General features: G+C 47.4%; 2 protein-coding genes across 3 annotated transcripts; one reads left to right on the top strand and one right to left on the bottom strand.

The window, feature by feature from the left end:
- Svbp (small vasohibin binding protein) lies at positions 1-6,163 on the top strand. 2 transcript variants are annotated; one of them, XM_021635024.2, is made up of 3 exons: positions 1-122; positions 569-718; positions 5,776-6,163. In XM_021635024.2, exons 2-3 carry the CDS (start codon positions 605-607, stop codon positions 5,860-5,862), a joined length of 201 nt encoding a protein of 66 aa, XP_021490699.1. In that variant the 5' UTR covers positions 1-122; positions 569-604; the 3' UTR covers positions 5,863-6,163. The 2 variants fall into 2 exon arrangements, with proteins under 2 accessions (XP_021490699.1, XP_021490698.1); XM_021635023.2 differs by lacking the exon at positions 1-122 and adding an exon at positions 225-472.
- A 3,874-nt stretch (positions 6,164-10,037) lies between these two features.
- Tmem269 (transmembrane protein 269) lies at positions 10,038-18,902 on the bottom strand. Its single transcript, XM_021635040.2, has 5 exons — positions 18,580-18,902; positions 15,804-15,901; positions 15,113-15,256; positions 14,385-14,588; positions 10,038-10,636 (listed from the first exon to the last, which is right to left on the bottom strand). Exons 1-5 carry the CDS (start codon positions 18,669-18,671, stop codon positions 10,515-10,517), a joined length of 660 nt encoding a protein of 219 aa, XP_021490715.2. The 5' UTR covers positions 18,672-18,902; the 3' UTR covers positions 10,038-10,514.
- Positions 18,903-20,058: the final 1,156 nt, after the last annotated feature.

Below are 20,058 nucleotides of genomic sequence, written 5' to 3'. Positions count from 1 at the left end.
TCTGCGCGCGCGCAGTGGCTTCCGCAGGAGGGACACCTCAGACTGCGGCCCCGCCCTCCCCGGCGCGGCCCGCCCAGTGGAAGGGGAGCGGGCTGGACGCTCCGGTCCCGCGGAAGGGGAAGGTGAGGGTGAACCCCGCGTGGGGGCTGGTCTGCGACGTGGCGGAGGCCGGGAGCCCGAGGCCGGGTGGGGAAGGGCGCGGACCCCCGAGCCGCCATCTTGCTGCGGAGGGGCCGGGCGGGCGGGCGGGCGGGGCTGGCTGAGGCCGCCGCCGCCGGACCGAGTGGCTTGTCCCTCGGCCTCTGAGACCCGGCCGCACCGTACGCCCCCGGGTTGGAGCTGCTTTCTCAGACCTTCTCATCTGGTGCTCGCCCGGCGTTGGTAGGGAAAGGCCCAGAACATGAGTGCTGTCCCATTGTGCAGGAAACTGAGACACAGAAGTGAAGACGCTCGGCTAGGAACGCACAGCAAGGTGCTGGCAGTGGGACCCCCAGGGCACCCTGCCTCACCTGCCAAGCTAGGAAGTCGGGAGAAAGGCTAGCAAGCGGTTCTCTTTTTGTACCATCAGGTCAGAGCTAACCAAGAAGCATACAGAAACCAAACCATGGATCCACCTGCCCGGAAAGAAAAATCCAAAGTTAAAGAACCTGCCTTCAGAGTGGAGAAGGCTAAACAAAAATCTGCCCAGCAGGAGCTGAAGCAAAGACAACGAGCAGAGGTGAGACTAAGGTGGGGGTTCTGTATGTGTGCCTGAGTTAGCTGGGGAAGGGGCTGGAAGACAAAACAGCAGAGAAAACTTTACTAGGGTCCCGGCTTGTCTCCAGGCAGGACACTGGTCCGTGCAGAGGTAGAGAGGCCGTGCAGGTCCAGGATGGTGAAGTGGAAGCCCAGAGCCTCACGCCAAGTTAGCGTCAGAATTCCAACCTGTACCAGGTCTCTGGATGACTCTTAGCACAGCGCTTTTGTGCTAGGGATCTGAGGAAAGAGTGCGAAGAGGGAAAGCAGCGGTGGATAAGGGAGAGCTCAGAGCGGGGAGGAGAATATGAATGAATGAATGAGTGGGAATGTATGAAGTGCCAGTGTGTGTTTGGGGCACACGTGTGTATTGGTGGGTGAGGTGGTAAAAGTGCCTGTTGCAGAAGCCTGGCAATCCAAGTCTGTTCCTCAGACTCCATACGTAGGTGGAAAAACTACACAAAACTGTCCTCTGACCTCCACACTTGCTGTGCATGCACCCATAAACACACACTCATCCACTCCAACAACAGCATTTTTTCAAGTGTCTGCTTAGAGCAGTGTAAAGGCCCGGGCTCCGATCCCACCAGTGTCTTTCTTTGTTCTCTCAACACTTACGACCATTTCAAGGATAAAAGGCTTAAATGTCTTCATTGCTAATGAGCCACATCCAAACACAAGCATTTTAACATTTAGTATCAGTAAAAAGCATGCTGATCTTTTCTGCCTCATGCGTGTGTTTCTTGAGAAATTTTAAAGTATAGAAAATACCTGGTATTCAGTGTCTCAGACTGGTACGGTAGTGGTTAAGTGCTATTGTTGAATTTTATTAAGATAAACAAAGTCACATATACATTTGACGTCCCCTTTGTTTCTTGTCTTATGCCTTTTCTTCCTCTCTGTGGGTAAGCCGTTTTGTTTAATGATTTTTCACTCAAATAGATGAATCCATTATCTGTGCATTACGTTTTGTTTGTACAGCATTTTGGAGATTTTTCATGTTACTCTTAAGAATCGGTTTTCTTTGTTCTTTATACTGTCTACTTTTAAAAACTTTTTAAAAAAGATTTATGTTTAATTATGTGTATGAGGATATGTGAACATGAATTCAGGTGCCCATGGAGGCCAAAGAGGGCATCAGATGCCCTGGAGCTGGAGTTACAGGTGGCAGCTGACATAGGTGCTGAACTTAAACCAGGGTCCTCTGGGAGAGCAGCAAAGGCTCTTAACCACTGAGCCCTCCCTCCAGCCCCTGAACCACCTTATGTAGGGTCCTTACCTGTTCCTCCCGTGAAGGGTGTTGTAATTATTTACAGTTTTGCTTTTTACAAACATTTGTAGTGGGGAAAAAAACTTTTTAGGTGCTTCCTTGGCACCTGTGCTGGAATTTCTGTCACGTGTTTGACTAGAGGAATTACCAGGTGCTATTTCAGTTTTCTAGACATTGCCAAATAGTTTTCAGAGGGATTCAAGCTTGCACCCCTGTTGACAGTGTAAGACACCCCTTGTTCCTTTTGGCCTGTCAGTTGATACCATCGGGCTTTGTTTATTGGATGCGTTTATTAAACAAATATTCAGCTCTGCTGTGGGTAGGCACCACTTTATGGACTTGAGACACATGACTGGACAAGACTGTTCTGCCAATACATTCCAGTAATCACAGTAATTTCAGAGGTCATCTGAAAGCTGTGCTCCTCTGTTCTATGAACAAATGTGTCCTTTCTTTCCCCAGACCCAAACTACAGATCTTAATTGCTTTGTGCTTTAGCTGGCAGTTCGAGGGGTGCCATAAGAAACAGGCCCCCAAACTGCTTTGTGCACACTGAAAGATAGCTATGTAGGGCATTGTTCCTGTCCATACTGGCATCTTCTTGTCTGGCTTCCATTCATTCATCTCATGTGACCTGGGAAAGGATACTGTGAACATCACTTCCTCTGTGCCTCGTTATTAAAATGAGAGTGAGAGGATCTTCCTCACAGTGTTAAAAGAAATAGACATTATGCTGGTGCCTGGCACGCCGAAGGTGTTTGATAACCAGCAGTGATCACGATCTAGAGTCACCATGCTTCCAAGCAGCAATGTGCTTTTACCATGTGGACTGAGAGGGACCAGCTGGTTGTGTCTGTATTTGCTTGCTGAGGTGTCAGGCTGGCTGTGCACACTGGCAACAGCTGCCACCTGTTAGCTCCTACCACGTCAGCCTCAGCTGGGACTGCACATGTGTGAGCAAATGCCAAAGTAGGTGTTACCATTTCCCACTTTGCCGTTGTGAATCCTTCTGGAATAAGAAGTGTTGTGACCAGTGTCCAGCTGTTAATGAGGGCCAGCCTGTGGTCAGAACAGTGCTTTCTACTTTGTGGCTTCCTGGTTTTGTCTCTGTGGTGCTGGGGCTTGAACCCAGAGCCTGTGTATGCTCTACCACTGAGCCACCCACCCCCAGCCCCAGTCTGCCATTTGCTTTCTCCACAGCTGTCTTGCTATTTTGTCTGTGTTCCCTGGAATGGAATGGAACATAAGAATGTGCCATCACCTTCTCAGAGAGGAATGGATAAAGATGCTGTATTCCAGAAAGTTTGGTGTGAAGGAGAGCTGAGAGGCTCATTTGGTAGTTGAAGCAGCTTATCTGTGCTTCTCCTGGCACTGCTGAGACCCTAAGAGTAGCAGACTGAAAGTCTCACTGCTTGGCTCAGGCACCCTGGACATTTTAAATCTTTTCTTCCTCTGTTTATTTTCCCCTTTCTGTAACCATTTTGCCTCTTAATGGGAGGTTTCCAGAATGCTACTAATATCCCATCAGTCTCAGACAGAAGGTAATATACAGATCACAAAGGCTGGCAGGTACCAAACATATAAGGCAGACTTTTCTGCTTTTTAAATGTATTAAAGTATATGTGCATCCAGCCGTGGTGGCGTACACCCTTGATCCCAGTGCTCCAGGCAGAGGCAGGCAGATTTCTGAATTCAAGGCCAGCCCGGTCTACAAAGCGAGTTCCCGGGTCAGCCAGGACTACACACAGAGAAACCCTGTCTCAAAAAAAACAAAGCAACAACAACAAAACTATATGTGTAGCCATGTATGGTTTAAAGAAGAATAAACACCCTCATGTCTACCACTTAGCCTAAGAAACTCTACTTGAAGCCCAGTGGCACACTGTAGTCCCAGCATTTGGGAGACTGAGGTAGATCAGTGAGCACATGAGTTTAAGACCAGCCTGAGTAACATGTTGAGGCCTTGTCTCAAAGAAAGAGAGAGGGGATGGGAGGGGGGGAAGGAAGTGGGATAGGCCCTGGATGCTCAGTGCCCACTTCTGGTCATGTGCCTGTTCACAGAAGCCATTTTAATATTATGCTAATTGTTCTGCTGCTGTTCTGCATGAATTCATTACCTCGGTAGTGTGCACTCCTACATCTCATAACATAAGTCACTTTTTTGCATATTTCTGAATTTTTAGTCATGTGTTACTGTGTCTGGCTTCAAGTTCTTTTTAGTTTGATTGTTTTGAGACAAGATCTCTCTATGTAGCCCTGACTGTCCTGAAACACTCTGTGCAGACCAAGCTGGCCATGAGCTCACAGAGATCTGCCTTCTTCTGCCTCCTGAGTGCTGTGATTAAAGGTGTAATTCACCACATCCAGCCTTTGTTTGTTTTGTTTTGTTTTTAGTTTTGGTTTTTTGTTTTTTTTGTTTTTTTTTTTTTCATTTTTTTGTTGGTTTTGTTTTAGGTTTTGGGTTTTGTTTTGGTTTGGTTTTGGTTTTTTAACAGGGTTTCTCTGTGTAGCCTTGGCTGTCCTGGACTCACTTGGTGGTCCAGGCTAGTGTTGAATTCACAGAGCTCTGCCTGCCTCTGCCTCCCCAAGTGCTGGGATCACAGGCATATGCCACCATGCCCAGCCAAGATTGATTTTTTTTTAACCATTATTTATATATGTTTGTGTGTGTGTGTCCCTGGAGAATAGGCCCTGGGAACTGAACCCGTGGCCTATTTGAAGGGCAGCAGTGCTCTTAACTGCTAGGTCATCTCTCTGACTCCAAATTCTAGCCCTCTTTTGCCTCTCAGATTTTTGTTTTGACAGAGTCTCTGTTATGCACCACTGGCTGTTCTGGAACTTACTATGTAAACCAGACAGTCCTCAAACTCACAGAGGTTTGCCTCTGCCTCCCAAGTACCTGTCAGGTAGCTATATTTTGATGAGTGTTTTGCCTGCATGTATGTCTGTGCACTGTGTAAGTGCATGGTACCCAATGAGTCCAGAAGGGGGCGTTGAATCTCCTGGAAGTTAACGACAGTTGTGAGTGGCCATGTGGGTGCTGGGAACAAACCCGGATCCTCTGCAAGAGCAGAGTACTCTTAACCACCGAGCCCTCTCTCTAGTCCCCAGTTTTATTTCTTAAATTGGTGGTAGACACTATGTTCTGTGACTGGCTGTCTAGCCTACACATTTTTTCCCTACTACATTTAAGTGTCTGTTTTGGCACATGTGTAGGGGTCAGAAGATAACCTCCTCCATCAAGCTTAGAATGGTCTCAAGATTTTCTCTCTAGTACATGGCCTCCAGCAGGCCGTGTTCCCACTGCCGCCTCCTCGGACGTCTACAAATGCCTGCTAAGTAGTTGATAATCCCTACTTCTGCTGCATCCCTAACAGGCCTCATCATAATTCCCAAAGCACGGATAGTCAGGTTATCCCTGCGTACCAATGTCTGCTGTTCTCTAGAACCTCCAGGAGAAAGTCCAGACTCCCTGGCCTGGCACGTAAGGCCCCAGCATTCTTGTCTTTCTCAGGCTCCCTGCTGTATACTCCAAACTGGCACACTTGAAGTTCCCAGAACTGATCCTGTGGGGTTCCTTCACACCTGCCAGGTGCAGTCCTCCAACGACTGGGCCCCTTGCCTCATTGCTGCCTCTTCTCTGCCTGGATGGAAGCTGCCGCCCTGTCCTCGGCACCACCTCCCAGGGCCCCTCTGAGACAGTCCATTTTACAGCAGATGCCTCTGCGGCTGCTTCCATTGTGTGCTAATGTGTCCATTTCTCCCTTCAGATCTATGCTCTCAACAGAGTCATGACAGAGCTGGAGCAGCAGCAGTTTGACGAGTTCTGTAAGCAGATGCAGCCGTCTGGGGAGTGAGCCAGCCTTCCAGTCAGAGGACCTGGAACCTTTGTCTGTGAGCCTCTTCCCACTGTTAGGCTGAGCTGGCCCACTGGAGCCTTACAGAACTAGACAGACTGTGGAGAACTCTGCACTGAACTTCCTGTAGGTAACTTCCACCACTCTGGTTTCTCCTCTCAGAACTGGCCCAGTGCTTGCTGGGTAGATTTTTCATCTAGGACAGCAGATTTTTTAAACCTTTTTTCTATTGTTTGAGAAAAATCATTGTTTCTTGTGAAACTGTGTGTCTTCCCTAAAAAATAATAAAATACAGAATGTTCATTTGTTCTTACTTTAGGGTGGGAGTGCCTACTCATAGAAAGTGGAACAGAAAAATGGAGTAGGTGAGGACTGGAGGCATGACTCAGTGGTTAAGAGCACTGGCTGTTCTTGCAGAGGACCCAGGTTTAGTTCTCAGCATCCAGTTCACAGCCACCTGAAACTAGCTCCAGGGTATCCATCATTTTCTGACCTCTGTGGGCACTGCATTCGCACACACATAACCACACAAAGACACATATTTACATACATATGTGTAAATATACACATAATTAAAAATAATATAGGTCTAAAAAAAAAAAAAGCTGGGCATGGCGATGCATACCTTTAATTCCAGCACTCAGGAGCAGAGGCAAGCAGATACCTGTGAGTTTGACATCGGCCTGTTTACATAGCAAGTTTCAGGGTAGCCAAAGCTACGGAGTGAGACCCTGTCTCAAATATAAACACACACCACACACAGGAGGAATGAGATCCAGTGTCTGTGGGGACAGTGATGTTGGCATTGCCTTGAGAAAAAGGACAGCTCATTACTTCTCTTGAAAGGAAAGAACACAGGAGTTGGTGGATTTGGTAAGGTTAGTGTGGAAGTTCTTTGGAGAGCAAGAAAGAAGCAGAGTGAAAAGGGGAGGCGATGGAGGTTTGATGGGAGTGGGTATGAGATGATAGTCTTGTTCCACAGAGAGTGAGAACAGACATGGCCAGGGACATGTGGGGTAACAACTGGGTGGCAGTAAGGCCTCACTGGGGACAGCACAACACCAAGCAGCTCTGACCAAGGTGTTCTCTAGCCCTGTTGGGCTTTGCTCAGCAGCTAACGAGGAAGCAGAGAAGGGAGGTGCGTGCTCCCTGTGCACGGATTAGAATGATGGGCCTGGCTCTAAGCTGTGTGAAAATGTAAACGAGAGCCAGACCTGGTGGCACACGCCTCTAATCCCAGCATGTGGGAGGCTGAGGCAGGAGGATCAGTTTGAGGCCCGCCTGGGCCACATAGTGAGACCCTAACTCAGTAAATGAGAACTGACAGAGGGTAAGAGGCTTTGAAAGGTGTCCAAGGCTCATGGGTTAGAGTTTCTGTGGCTGAAATTGAGCTTCTCGAAGTACTGGAAGTGATGATCAGAGAAGAGAATGCCAGGAACAGACCAGAGAGGCTGCTCTTACTGGAAATGACAGAGCCTAGAGAATTACTGTGGAAGGCTGAAGTAAGATGGAGGACTGGGAAGCCAGAGTACTGGGATAGTCATCTTCCAGAACCATGTGTGTCAGGATTTGTCAGGTAACCTTGGGCAAGTGACTTCACTTTTTGTGTCTTCATTTCGTAAGGAGGATGTTACTATTTCTGCTTCTCTTGGTTCAGTAAGATGAAGGGAACCATGTCTGAAGTGCAGTGCTCAGAAAACAGCACGCTGTGTGTTACTTCAGACCCGAGTCCCTGTAAACCCTAAAAGGCGCCTTTACTCTCTAGTCAGCGAAAAATTAGAAGCTGTGGTGGCAATGAGGTAATCTGTGCACTGGGAGACGATTCCCATTGTTACTACTGTTTCCGGTGACAATAGACAGGGAGGACTGTAGACCCTTTCCCTTTCCCTTTTTTCCTTCCCTCCCTCCCCCCTTCAACAAAAGGCAGAAAGCATATTCCCTCCTACATGAGCAGGTGGTAGGAAAAAAAAAGAACATACCTGCCTCCCAGGGTTGTTGTAGGCCCTGCTCATCACAGGTGTCCAGTTACACACATAAATCTATGAGACCCTTTACTCCCATTTGAGCTAGTAGCCAGGGCTGAGGGATGGGAAGCTAAGATCCCCCCTTCCTGTGACTGCAGAGTGCTAACTGCTGCTCCAGGAGGGCAGTCCAGGTACTTTTTGGGTTTCATTCTGGGACTGTCCTACCAGGCCTGGAGTCAGGTTTGTGAAGAGAATGTTCAGACTGGTCCCTTGGGAACCAAACACCCATCACCCAGCTGCCTCTTTAGGGGTAGAGGCATAAAGTTCTCTGCCCAGGTTGTGCTTCAGGAGTGCAGTTCATACCACCGTGTTTGCAGCAGGGTTATTGCAGTGCTGAGCAGGTGCTGGGATTAAGGATGTGTGCTACCATGCCTGGCTAAAATTAAAAATCTATTTTTGAAAAGTTTGAAGAATTCTTAAATTTTTCCTTTTATCCATCCTTCATAATATGGATCCAATTAAATGATGAATTCAAGAATTCAGTGAGAAAAAAATGGGTAAAAAAAAAAAAATCATCTTAGGGGCTGGAGAGATGGCTCAGTGATTAAGAACACTGACTGTTCTAGAAGACCCAGGTTCAATTCCCAGCACCCACATAGCTGCTCAGAACTGTAACTCCAATGTGTGACACCCTCACCTAGGCATACATACAGGTAAAACACCAATGCACACAAAATAAAAACAAATTAATTTTTAAAAATGATAAACACACACACAAACCCTCTGACAGAGCTGGAGAGATGGCTCAGCAGTTAAGAGCACTGACTGCTCTTCCAGAGGAGCCAGGTTCAATTCCCAGCACCCACATGGCAGCTCACAATTGTAACTCCAAGATCTAATAGTCTTCACAAAGATACACATGCAGGCAAAACACCAATGCACATAAAAAAAATTAAAATAAATTTTAAAATACATATCTTTATGAAGCCTGACAACCTGAAGGATGTAAATACTGTTCATGACAATAAACTTTTGAACATTTCCCTAAAAACCTAGAGAAAATTACATAGTAGTTTGTACCCTGGCTAATCCCATTGGGAAATTCTTGGGTAGTAGGAAGGAATTAAGCTCACAATTGTAGACCTGAGTTTTCCAAAATTCCAGTTTTCATATGAAAGCCCACATTAAAAAAAAAAAAAAAATGTATTCCAAGCATTTGTCCGTATGAGTCTAGAGAGGCAAAGAGGGTGTGGTATCCTGAAACTGGGGTCACAGATGGTTGTGCCCTGACACGTTCTGACATGCTGATGCTGGAAACGACACCTAGGTCCTCCTCGAAAGGAGCCAATGCTCTTAATTGCTGAGCTGTCCCTCCAACCCCCAAAACTCACAGTCCCCCACCTCTAGCAACAGGATTTTTCTTGAATTGGCAGGCACACTGGGTTCATACTTCAAGAAAGCCCAGTTCGTGTGTTAGCCTTCCCAGGAGGGAGTAAAGCTTCCATGCTACAAGTGAGAACATTGGCTTATAGAGATTAAACATTGCACTCAGGATACCTACAAAAGCAGGAGGTTTCCCTCATGGGATTCCACTCAGACATGGAGAGGTGCTTCCAAAGGGGAATCTCCACCATCCTGGGTGTAGACCAGAAACCTGCCTAGACTCCCTGACTTCATTCATTCACATTATTTACCTTAGGTGAAAGCCCAGGAAGTCTCAGGAAACACTGCTTTCTGGGAGATAAAGATGCTGAATGGTGAGCTGGCAACTGAGCCCCGAGCTGTACCACAAACACTGCTCTTAAAACTTCGAAGGCAGATGCAGAGGAGCTCAGGCGCCACCATGGGGCAAGTGGCAGAATTGGCCAACAGTCCTTTGGATGTCCCACCTGAAGACAGAATCCAGAGTGATACTGGGGCTCCCTGGTTCTTCTCCATGGGGTGAACTTTAGGATACAATATAATAGTGTGCAGTATTTCTGTCTGGTTTGTATTTTAAAAGGCAAAGTGGTATCTGAGTAGAGTTTAGTGTTTGAGAACTTAGAAAAGAAACATACAGAATGAGATCCTAGAAGCCAGATTCTTGGGCTTTCTGTTGGTAGACAGCCATTGTTGAACTAACTATACCATAGCCTGTAAGCCACATACACACACATACACATGAGTGGTTTAAAGGTTAACAAATCCCATATACATATATATATTAGACTTGCTTACAGACCCAAAGATATATATTATATAAATAATGTATTATATAGAAATTTAATTATTATATAAATAATGTAGATAGATGATAGATAGAGATCCATCCTATCATCTCTGCACCTGCCTAATACACCAGGTGATACATTTAGGCTGCCAATCAATTTTTTTTTTTTTGAGATAGAGTTTCATGTATCCAAGGCTGGGTTTGAGTTTCAGCCCAAAACTTATCTTGGAAATAAAAGTCTATCCTACATGACTGAGACAAGTATTACCCAAAAGGGAGTCTGAACCCTGAATAAAGAGAAAGAAGGCTTATGGGCCCACTGTAGGTCGACGTGATTCAGGACAAGAGAGAGCGTGCAACCAAGCGTAAGACAACACGGGTGCCAAAAAAGCTTTAGTGGATAAGCAGGTGTTGGTACGGTATGCTAATCGTAGAACCCACCAGGCCAGCAGGAGTGGTGAAGGTATGGTTTCCCTGCACTAGATCTTAACACAAACTCCCTTGCCCCACAGGGCATCTGGGAAGAAGATATACGAGAGTGACCATATCAGGCAGTAAACGGCGGTGAGCGAGAACGGGCAAAAAAACAGCATGATGATACCTGTAAAGAGAAAAGCAGACACTCAGTTTCATAGAGGGTCTCACGGCTCCTACCCCACTCTCTGTCCCTCTCAGGTCACTCCCAGAGCTGAGGAAACAGCAACAAGAGAAGCAAGAGCCCCATGTTTGAGTTCAGTGTAGTAAGTATATGTGAGCCCCTAATGGAAGCTACTGCACTCTCAGGTCCATTCTGGTGATCTCAGGTCAGAAGCCAAGTCCTGTCAAGGCTGAATTCAAGTTGACCAGAGCCTTTCTATTGGGAGGTGGGTTACTTCCTAGTTGTTTGGAGTCCAGCATGCATGTTACATGCCTGAGACTGCTTACAGAGCGGCTCGACTCCTCCACCAATGACGGAGTGATCACAGTGGCGCACTGCGCCCGCACCATGCAAGGACTCGGTCTGTGCTGCACACCCCGCTTTCCTTCTGGAGTCTGGAATTTGGTCCCTGCTAGGCAGAGGGTGCCTATGTGAGTCTCCGATGACCCTCCCTGGAAGACAGTGCTTCGTGTGAATGACCACAGCTCAGGGCTTGAGGAACGGAGTGTGACTCTGACACCACCTGGAGAGGCTCTGGGGAGCTAGCATCCTGTTTCCATCTGCTGATTCTGCACCACATCCTTGGCTTGTTTGTCTGTTTGTTTGTTTTAGGTTTTTGTTGTTGTTTGGTTGGTTGGGTTTTTGTTTTTGTTTTTTGAGAAAGCCTTTCTGCAGCCTTGGCTGTCCCGGACTCTGTAGACCAGGCTGGCCTTGAACTCACAGAGATCTGACTGCCTCTACCTCTGTGCTGGGGCATTACAGGCATGTACCACCAAGCCCTGCTTGTTTTGTTTTGTTTTGTTTTGTTTTGTTTTGTTTTGTTTTGTTTGCTCTTTTGGGGGTTTTGTTGTTTGTTTGTTTGTTTAGGTTTGTTTGGGGTTTTTTTTGTTTTGTTTTAGTTTTTTGAAACAGAGTTTCTCTGTTATAGCCCTGCTGTCCTGAAACTGGCTCTGTAGACCAGGCCTAGAACTCAAAGATCCAACTGCCTCTGCCTCCTGAGTGCTGAGAATAAAGGCATGCGCCACCACACCGGGCCATATCCTTGTGTTCTAACTAGTCTTAGCTATGAATACAACATCATGCTGAGTCCTGAGGCCCCTCCGAGAAAATTACTGAACCTACATGTAGTCTCAGGTATGCTCAAGACAATCTGAATTTCAGATGAAACACTGTCAGACATAGGGACTCCAAAGTTACTGGCCCATCTATTCAGTACTAGGTGCCCTGCTAGGGAACATCTGCTCAGTACTAGGTACCCCGCTAGGGTAACATCTGCTCAGTACTAGGTACCCCGCTAGGGTAACATCTATCTACTCAGGACTTGGTACTCTGCTCAGTACTGCGGATTGTTCACTTACACTTCACAACACTCCCATGACTTAGAATTACATCTGTTTTTCTCATAAGAGACAGGGAAAGTAACCTGCACAAAAGCCTGATTCAAGTCCAAGTCTGCCTGATCTTTAAAAACTAGACATTCTGCCTCAGTTAACTCAACAAGAATGTAGGGCATCAGTGGTCTCATGACAGGATCTCATCCAGCCCAGGCTGGCCTCAAACTTGCCGTATAGCTAGGGATGACTTTGAACTTCTGATCCTTCTGCCTCCCCCTCCTGAGGGCTGAGATTACAGGTGTGCACCACCCCCGCCAGTGTCTGCGGTACTAGAGATCAAACCACAGGGATCCATGCAAGCTGAGCAAGTATCCTACCAACTGGACTACGTCCCCAACCTGCTCCCATGTATTCCGTGAGATCCCATTAGATCATGACAGGTAACCTAACAAAAGGTCACTTCTGGGGAAAAGCATCAAGAGACGTTAAGGAGATGTGCTAGAGTTGTGGAACACTACAACTGAAGAGTAGTCAATGATCTGCTGAGGCAAGGAGGTGATGTTTAAAGCCAGAGTTGTCCTAAAAAATAGAGGGCATTCATTCTCCAGTACTGCCCATGAGCCAGCTTCTCAGTCTGGAGCTCTGTAGTCTGTGGTCTTCAGTCTAAGGTGACCACTGTTCCCCAGGCAAGCAGAATATCAGCAGCAACAACTTTGAAACATGCACAATAACTAGCATTAACTGGTGTCAGAGCTTATGAAATGCTGTTTCCTCCTTGACACATACAGCAAAGAAACCTAGGCGTCTCATGCTAAGTGTGTGGGTTTATTTTGAGCAGAAGGGATCAACTCTAGGAGCAGTGATCTCTGAGGGAAACACTTGCTATGGGCTAGGAGAGGGGAGGTGGAAAAGATGGAGCAGGAATTGCTATTTACAGTCCAGGACCCTACCAGAGAATTACCTCCTTGCTTCATTCAATCCTAGTGAGCCTGCAAGCTAGCAACTGGGGGCTTTAATTATAGGTGAAGAAAACTGACTTCAAAATGGTGAGGTATTAGCCCAAGTTTATACAACAACCAGTGAGAGCTTCACCTGAGGAACATTTAGCTACACACCCAGGCTCTCCCAGTCTGCCTCTGCCATTTGGGCATAGGGGAGCCAGCTCCCAGAACTTGGACAAGGGTGTGGTACTAATGCCACATAAGATATAAATCTGAAGGAAGCCAACTGTAACAACAGAGTGGATTCACAGCAAAGGAATAATGGCAGAATCTTCAGCCCCCAGTGACGCTTGTCTTGTTCACATGCACACATTGCAAAAGGCAAACAAATCCTTAAAGGAAACCCTAACTCAGGCCAAATGCTGGGGGCATCTCCCAAGGCTGGAACCTACACTTAGCTGCTTACACCGAACTTCCCTCAGTGTCAGCTCTAGCTCCAACACCTCTCAAGTCCAGTTGATTCTCTTCATCCACCACACCACCATCTCCCATCTCAACACCTTCTGGTACTCTGTTGTCTTTTCCACACCACAGTCCAAGTGACGCCTGGAAGCTGCTGCCTAATTTCACCCAAGGTGCTCATTTGCCTTTAGGATCAAATCTCAAATCCTGCCCAGTCTGCCCACTTCACCGGCCTAAGTTTTTGTCACTGGCTTTCCACACATGCACTCATGCTCCCAGTACCTTCTTGGCCTCCAGTCACCACAAAACAGTATCCTCTGCCCGAACCACCCTTCCTACTCGTCTTTCAGATCTCACTTAAACATCCCTCCTTAAGCAGCATGCCCTCCTCTCACATCCCTCAGTCTAAATGAATCACCATCTGAGACCACAGGGTGACCATAAATATGGGGGCAGTTTTTTAAATTTCACTCTATACTCAGGCTGTCCTGGCACTCATTATATTTTGAACTTGCAATGATCCAGCCTCAGCATCCTAAGAACTGGAATTATACACATAAGCCACTATACCCAGCTTTGTTTGTTTGCAATTATTTTTGGCATTCTTATTTGTTAGTTTATTTTGGTTCTCGGTAACTTCCTCCCTCCCTGAGACAAAGACTACTTTAGCAGACTTGACTCCCAGTACCGGGCCCATAGTCATGTGCTCCCCATACCAAACCCATTAACATTAGGTAGATATTTATTGAGCACAGCCTAATCCTATGCACTGGAAATGAGCAGGAAGGGAACAGTCCTAAATGTGCAGGTGAGCACAGTTGGTATTTTCAGACATTAAAAAAAACAATAATAAATATATGTGCTGTTGAATAACAACAAAGTCGATGGTGAAAAGTGCACGAGAGCGCAGTGCACGGGCAATGCCGCAGCGCGACCATAGTGTGACCATACCATGTGGCAGTTATTTGAACTCACCTCCCAAATAAACTACTTTTTTCCAGTTCTCCGATTCCAGGATTTCATCATGTGGGTAGCAGCTCTGGTCGACCATGAACAGAATCATGAGTGAAGCCATGCAGCAGAGAATGAATGTGTTGCCCTTGGTCAGAAGGCAGGTGGAAGCCAAAACACAGGAAGCGTAGGGGCAGGGTAGGCCCTTGTATGTACAGGGACCTCCTCCTAGGGAAAAACCAGGGATCAGCTGCTTCCCGGCTCTAAGGACTTCTATCACTTTGGGTCTCCTCTCTCCCTGAGCTCAGGAGTGTGGCTGTCCTCTGGTTATCCACAAGTACATGTACAGCTTTGGGTTTGTGTTGTTTTCTGAGGGACAGCAGGCACCCAGTGTAGGTCAGGTGTGCCCACACTTAAAGGGTCCTTGGAAGGCCAGTCTGAGCTCAGTGCTGGATTTGCACCCCCTTTCTGTGTAGCCTTAGAAAGGCAGTTTGGCACAGTTTCTGGTGGGGGAACTGGTGCAAAGCAATGCTCCACTCGAAGGTAATACAAAAGAGACAGAGTTGCCCAAGAAGCAAGGACTGGTATCTCCCAGACCAGGGCTCTGGCAATACAGCCCTCCACCTCCAGCAGGCACAGCACTCATGAGGAGGAATAGGAGTCCCTGAGTGAGCCCTGGCCTCTGGCTCCCAGCAGTTTCTCCTACCCCTTCATCCCCACCATAGTCCCAAGATGAACTGGGTTCCACTCACCAGTTGAGCTAAAGCACAGGCGGAAAGAAGTGGTCAACACATAGATGGTGGCCAGGAACCCATTCAGAGGCCCATCCACACCAAGGAGCAGAGCCGAGGCCAGGCCGAAGGTGGTGAAGACAGCAAAGTCATTCAGTTCGAATCCTGCTTAGAGGTCAAGGTTAATCCTAGGCGCATGTTCTGTACCCTAGCCTATCCTGGAGCAGTGACAACAGGGGTGGTGCTGGGGTCTCCGGGTGCAGTAGCTGCTCCCTAACGGTGGCCTATGGAAGGTGATCCCAGTGAACACATGGAAAGCCAGAAAGTATAAACAGCAAGGAAACTGCCAAGTAAGTCAAAGTGAAATCATTCCTCATAAAACCCACAATGACCACAATAGTGTACTGTGGAGTATAAACAGGAACAAAATCTCCACATAAATCAAAAGGAGAGTAGATGGAATTAAAACAGAGAGGCAACTATGATAGGAACTAAAGAGCAGGGCAAGGACCGGTCGAAGATGGGGAAGAGAGGCAGCCTGGCAGCCAGATGGATCTAGGCTGCAGACAGCCTGCTTCCTGGGACAGGACTGCCTCTGCTATTCATGTGGGCATGTGAACAGCTGGGAGTGACTGAGGAAGGCGAGGGGTGATGGCCTGAGATGGGTGCTCCCCAGGGTAGGGATTACAGGGGGCCTGAGGTCTCGACTCACCCAGTTTTTGGCAGATGTTGAGGTATCTGATCATTGTCCCTATTGCCATGTCTAACAGGAAGCAGATCAGAAGCATCCAGGAAGCACAGTGGGGTTTCCTAGAGTGCAGGCCAGCAGGGTAGCTTCTTATAGTACCCACTGGTACCCCCTCTTCACAAATTCCTAAACCCACACACACAAGCACTCCCGAACTCACGTCCCTTCTAGTATAAACTGCTTTAAATGTTTTATACACACCAACATGCATGACTCCCCCCACCAACTCCCAACACATGGTGGTTTCCTGCCCCCCACCCCCAAGTAATCACCAAGGTCCTTTCTAACTCTTAAGACCCAAGTGTATTTGATAGCACAGGGTCCCTCCTAGTGCCTAGTGCAGCCTCTACCTCCATCGCACTGTGACTTCAAACATAAACTACTCGTCTTTTTCTCCACTTGTGAAATGAAGAATTTACGCTACGTGACTTCCTCTCATTTCTTCTCTTTTCCCCGCCTCTCTCCTTTCCTTTTATTCTGCGGTGGCTTCAATAAGAATGCTCCCCCCCATAAGCTCCTATGTCCAAACACTTGGTGCCCAGTTGGTGAAACTGTTTGGAAAGGATTAGGAGGCATGGCCTTGTTGGAGAAGGTGTGTTACAAGGTCAGACTTTAAGGTTTCAAAAGACTCCTGCCAGGGTCTCCCTCCTCTCTGTGCCTCTAGCTTTCAGATCAAGGTGTGAACTCTCAGTTTCTACCTCATGCCTTTGCTCTGTCACCATGAACTCTGACCCTATGAAACTATAAACCCAATTAAATGCTTTTTTTTTCCTAAGCCGCCTTTGTCATAGTGTTTTATCACAGCAATAGCAAAAAGTAACTAAGACACCTGTTCCCTACTTTTTGAGACAGGGTCTGTCACTGGGACCTGGGGCTCCCTGTTTGGCAAGGCTGGATGATCAGTGAGCCCCACAGTTCCTCCCACATCTGCCTCTCCTAGAGCACACCACCACGGTACCCAGCTTTCTTACATGATGGCTAACTGAGCTATCTCCCCAAACCCTGGCCTTGGATTCTTGATCCTCCTGCCCCCACCACACCACCTAATGGCTGGGGTTCCAAGCTTATGCCACCATACCTGGCTAAATTCAAACTTTCCTACTTTAACCGTGAACTCTAATCCTGTGAAACTGTAAGCCCAATTAAATGCTTCTTTTATAAGTTGCCTTTGCCATGTATGGTACTTTTTTTTTTTCCAGTACTGTAGCCTGAAGCTTGGGCCTCACACATTGTAGGCAAGCGCTGTCCCATTGGCTATCTCAGGGTTTGTACATTCTTCCCGTTTTCTGAGCTTTAGTTTAGTTCCATTTGACCTGAGCTTGCCTTCTTTATGACTTCTAGTCTCTTATATGCCTAGAATGCACTTTATCTTGGTGAATTCTCGAAGAGAGCCTGAGGACGGTCTGTAGTCTGCTCTTCTTCAATGAAGGTGTCAGTTACATCCAGACACTGGACGGTACTGACAAGCTTAATCTGCATGCCGATTTTCTGTGGATTAGCGCTAGGTGTTGGCATCCCCAACTGTGGTATGGATCTGCCAGTGTCTCTCCAATTTCTCTTGAGTTTGATATGTGGTAAGGAGCTATCAGCATCTCCCACATTCTCTCAGATTTGATGCTGGCTCTGTTCTAAGTGATTTCCCAGTGTTCCTCATAGCCCACATTCTCCATTGCACCTTGTCTATCACACTGCTCCCAGGTCCCTCTGTGAGCAGCCACACAGCCAAAGCAAACCTGCCCACAGAGGTGCACGACCAAGCATGCTCTGGATTCCATCATTTAGATGACCCTGCGGAAGCAGAGAGCCTGACATCCCCAGACAGCTTCAGCATTTGTTTAGACCACACCAGAGGCTCTAAAGGGGCCTGAGGCTAAAGAAAAACAACAGAACCTACAATTTGGTTAAACTGAGTTTTTCCTGCCACAGCTGGGCATTCTCCCACCGCATTATACTCTAAAACTCCAAACTTACGGATGAGAAACAGACACACAAGTCACATGCTGGTCATGGAGAATAAAGAACATCAGGAGTGCGTCACTAAGGGTTTTTCTTTAAAGAGCTGATTTGCTAAAGGCCTCGAAATAGAATCCAACCTATAGGAACATAAATTGCTCCTGTTTTCTTGGTGGCACATGTAAGTGTGACAGAATTTCCGGGACAGTGATCATGTAAGACAAATCCTATATTCTGATTCAAGAACCAGAAAATATAAACAAAGCCAAGTGGGGTGGCCCACACCTACAGTCCCAGCAGAACTTGAAGCAGAAGAAGCAGAAGTTCAAGGACAGTCTAAGCTGCATAGTGAGTTCAAGACCATCCCAGGCTACATGGGGAAAAGAGAGGATGAGAGGGAGGGGGAAGAGAAGGAAAAAAAAAAAGAAAGAGATAGAGAGGGAGACAGAGAGAGAAAATGGATGTGAGTACTACTACTATGTATCTTTTTTTTTTCCTCCTACAAGCCATTCTGAATTGCCATAGCTGAGGAAATAAGAAAAATTATAACCACAAACTCCTCATGTTACATGGAGCCTGAAGCTCAGATGTAAGCTAGCTGAAGTCACATATCAGAATGTAGCAACATGAAGGCCAGGACCCTGGTCCCTGACTTTGAAGCCATTATACTGTCCCCATCCCAGGGTTGATCCTTTGCCACAGTGGCTAGGTCTCTGGAGCCTGCCCCTACTTCCTCAAGCCATAGGCTCCAGTTTTAGGCTAAGAGCAGGCTGTGCCTGGGACCTACCTGCTGAAGCTACAGAAGATGGAGAAGAGCCCCAGCACCATGTTGGCCAGGGACAAGGCATTAATTATATCCTTCCAGGAGAATTCAGTCATCTGCTCACAGTTGATGGTGTGCTGACCTGTGGTCCAGGAGAGATATACAGAGGGTTCCCAAGGTCAAGGGGTCTCCAGAGAGGCTCCCAAAGACCCCAGTGCAGAAGTGTACCTTCTCATCTCCATCTCACCAACTGGATTGAGGAGACAAGTCAGCAAAGAGACACCAGAGTTAAAGACAGGTTTGGGAAAGCTTAGCAGTGAGGCAGATGAACTCGCATGGCCATCCCATCCCCCTCGCCCTGGCCCCACAGCACAGACATCCTCTCAGAAGCATTCTTGACATCTCAAATGCCTCCTCTGAGAGATGGAGCCTCTTCGCAGACTAATGGCTGACTTGAGAGAAGCTGTGCATCCTCCCTTAAAGACCTCAGGGCATACCACAACACGTGTCCCATCCTGGCAGAAGAAAGGCAGCTTCACAGAACAGACATGGACAGCACTCAGTGGCTCCCCAGCACACACTGTGTTCTCACCTCTGGGCTGGGCCAGCTCAGAGGATGTACTCTTTCTTCCCTTGTTTTAGGAAGGAGGAAACTCAAATTTGGCAAATTGGAGCCATCTCAAAGTTACATGCCGAGTAGAACCAAATCCCAGCTGCTTGTTCCTCAATCTGCTGTTTATGCTGCGGGTCAAGACTCTAGCAGGAGGAGGTTTGGGGGCTAGGACTAAGGAGTTCTCTGGGATAGCCTTACCAGACAGCCTTTGTGTGCTGGGGCAGCCCTGTCAGGGCCTTTGACCTTCCAGGACCCCTCTCCCAGCAGGAGGGAACTAGCTGGTCTACCCATCTTCACAAGCAGTCTTGGCTCTGTTTTCACACCATGTCCAAATAGATGTGCTCCTTACACATGAACTGTGTTCCTCTCTGACACAGGCAATCCCCACTGAAAGGGGTAAACGCATCACATCAGCCACACATAGGAACCCTGCCCTGGAGTGATAGAAGTAAATTCTCATTCTCATGTCCACTTTCTCTTTAAATCCTTCACTCATTTTGAGGCCCAGCTTGACCTCCAGACAGCCTCTCTGGACAGCTCCAGACTCTTATGGCCTGAGCAAGAATTGAGACAAGGCCAGACATGGCAGTGCACATCTTTAATCCCAGCACCTGGGAGGCAGAGGCAGGTGGATCTCTGTGAGTTCAAGGTCAGCCTAATCTACATAGTAAAAATCTAGGACAGCCAGAGCTACATAGTGAAACCCTGTCTCAAAAAACAGAAACAAAAATTTAATGGACTGAGACAAACTATATTCTTTTCAGGAAACCTTGCCAATGCCAGGCATGGTGGCACACACCTGTAATCCCAGCACTCAGGGAGGCGGAGGCAGGTGGGCAGATCTCTGTGAGTTCAAGGCCAGCCTGGTCTGCAAAGTGAGTACAGGGCAC

The sequence above is a fragment of the Meriones unguiculatus genome, chromosome 3 (assembly GCF_030254825.1).
Source record: "Meriones unguiculatus strain TT.TT164.6M chromosome 3, Bangor_MerUng_6.1, whole genome shotgun sequence".
In the NCBI taxonomy this organism is placed as follows: Eukaryota; Metazoa; Chordata; class Mammalia; order Rodentia; family Muridae; genus Meriones; species Meriones unguiculatus.
The sequence above is the reverse complement of the archived record's forward strand: the minus strand, read 5'-3'. Positions and strand labels throughout refer to the sequence as shown.

Bases quoted from the DNA above. Each gene is read 5' to 3' on its own strand.
- Svbp (XM_021635023.2), top strand. From the start codon at position 401: ATGAGTGCTGTCCCATTGTGCAGGAAACTGAGACACAGAAGTGAAGAC. The intron at 473-568 runs GTGCTGGCAGTG...TTGTACCATCAG, and splicing joins GGCTAGGAACGCACAGCAAG to GTCAGAGCTAACCAAGAAGC. The intron at 719-5,775 runs GTGAGACTAAGG...TTCTCCCTTCAG, and splicing joins AGCAAAGACAACGAGCAGAG to ATCTATGCTCTCAACAGAGT.
- Tmem269 (XM_021635040.2), bottom strand. From the start codon at position 18,671: ATGACTGAATTCTCCTGGAAGGATATAATTAATGCCTTGTCCCTGGCC. The intron at 15,902-18,579 runs GTAGGTCCCAGG...CCTGCACTCTAG, and splicing joins ATCTTCTGTAGCTTCAGCAG to GAAACCCCACTGTGCTTCCT. The intron at 10,637-14,384 runs GTGAGTTCAAAT...TTCTCTTTACAG, and splicing joins AAAAGTAGTTTATTTGGGAG to GTATCATCATGCTGTTTTTT.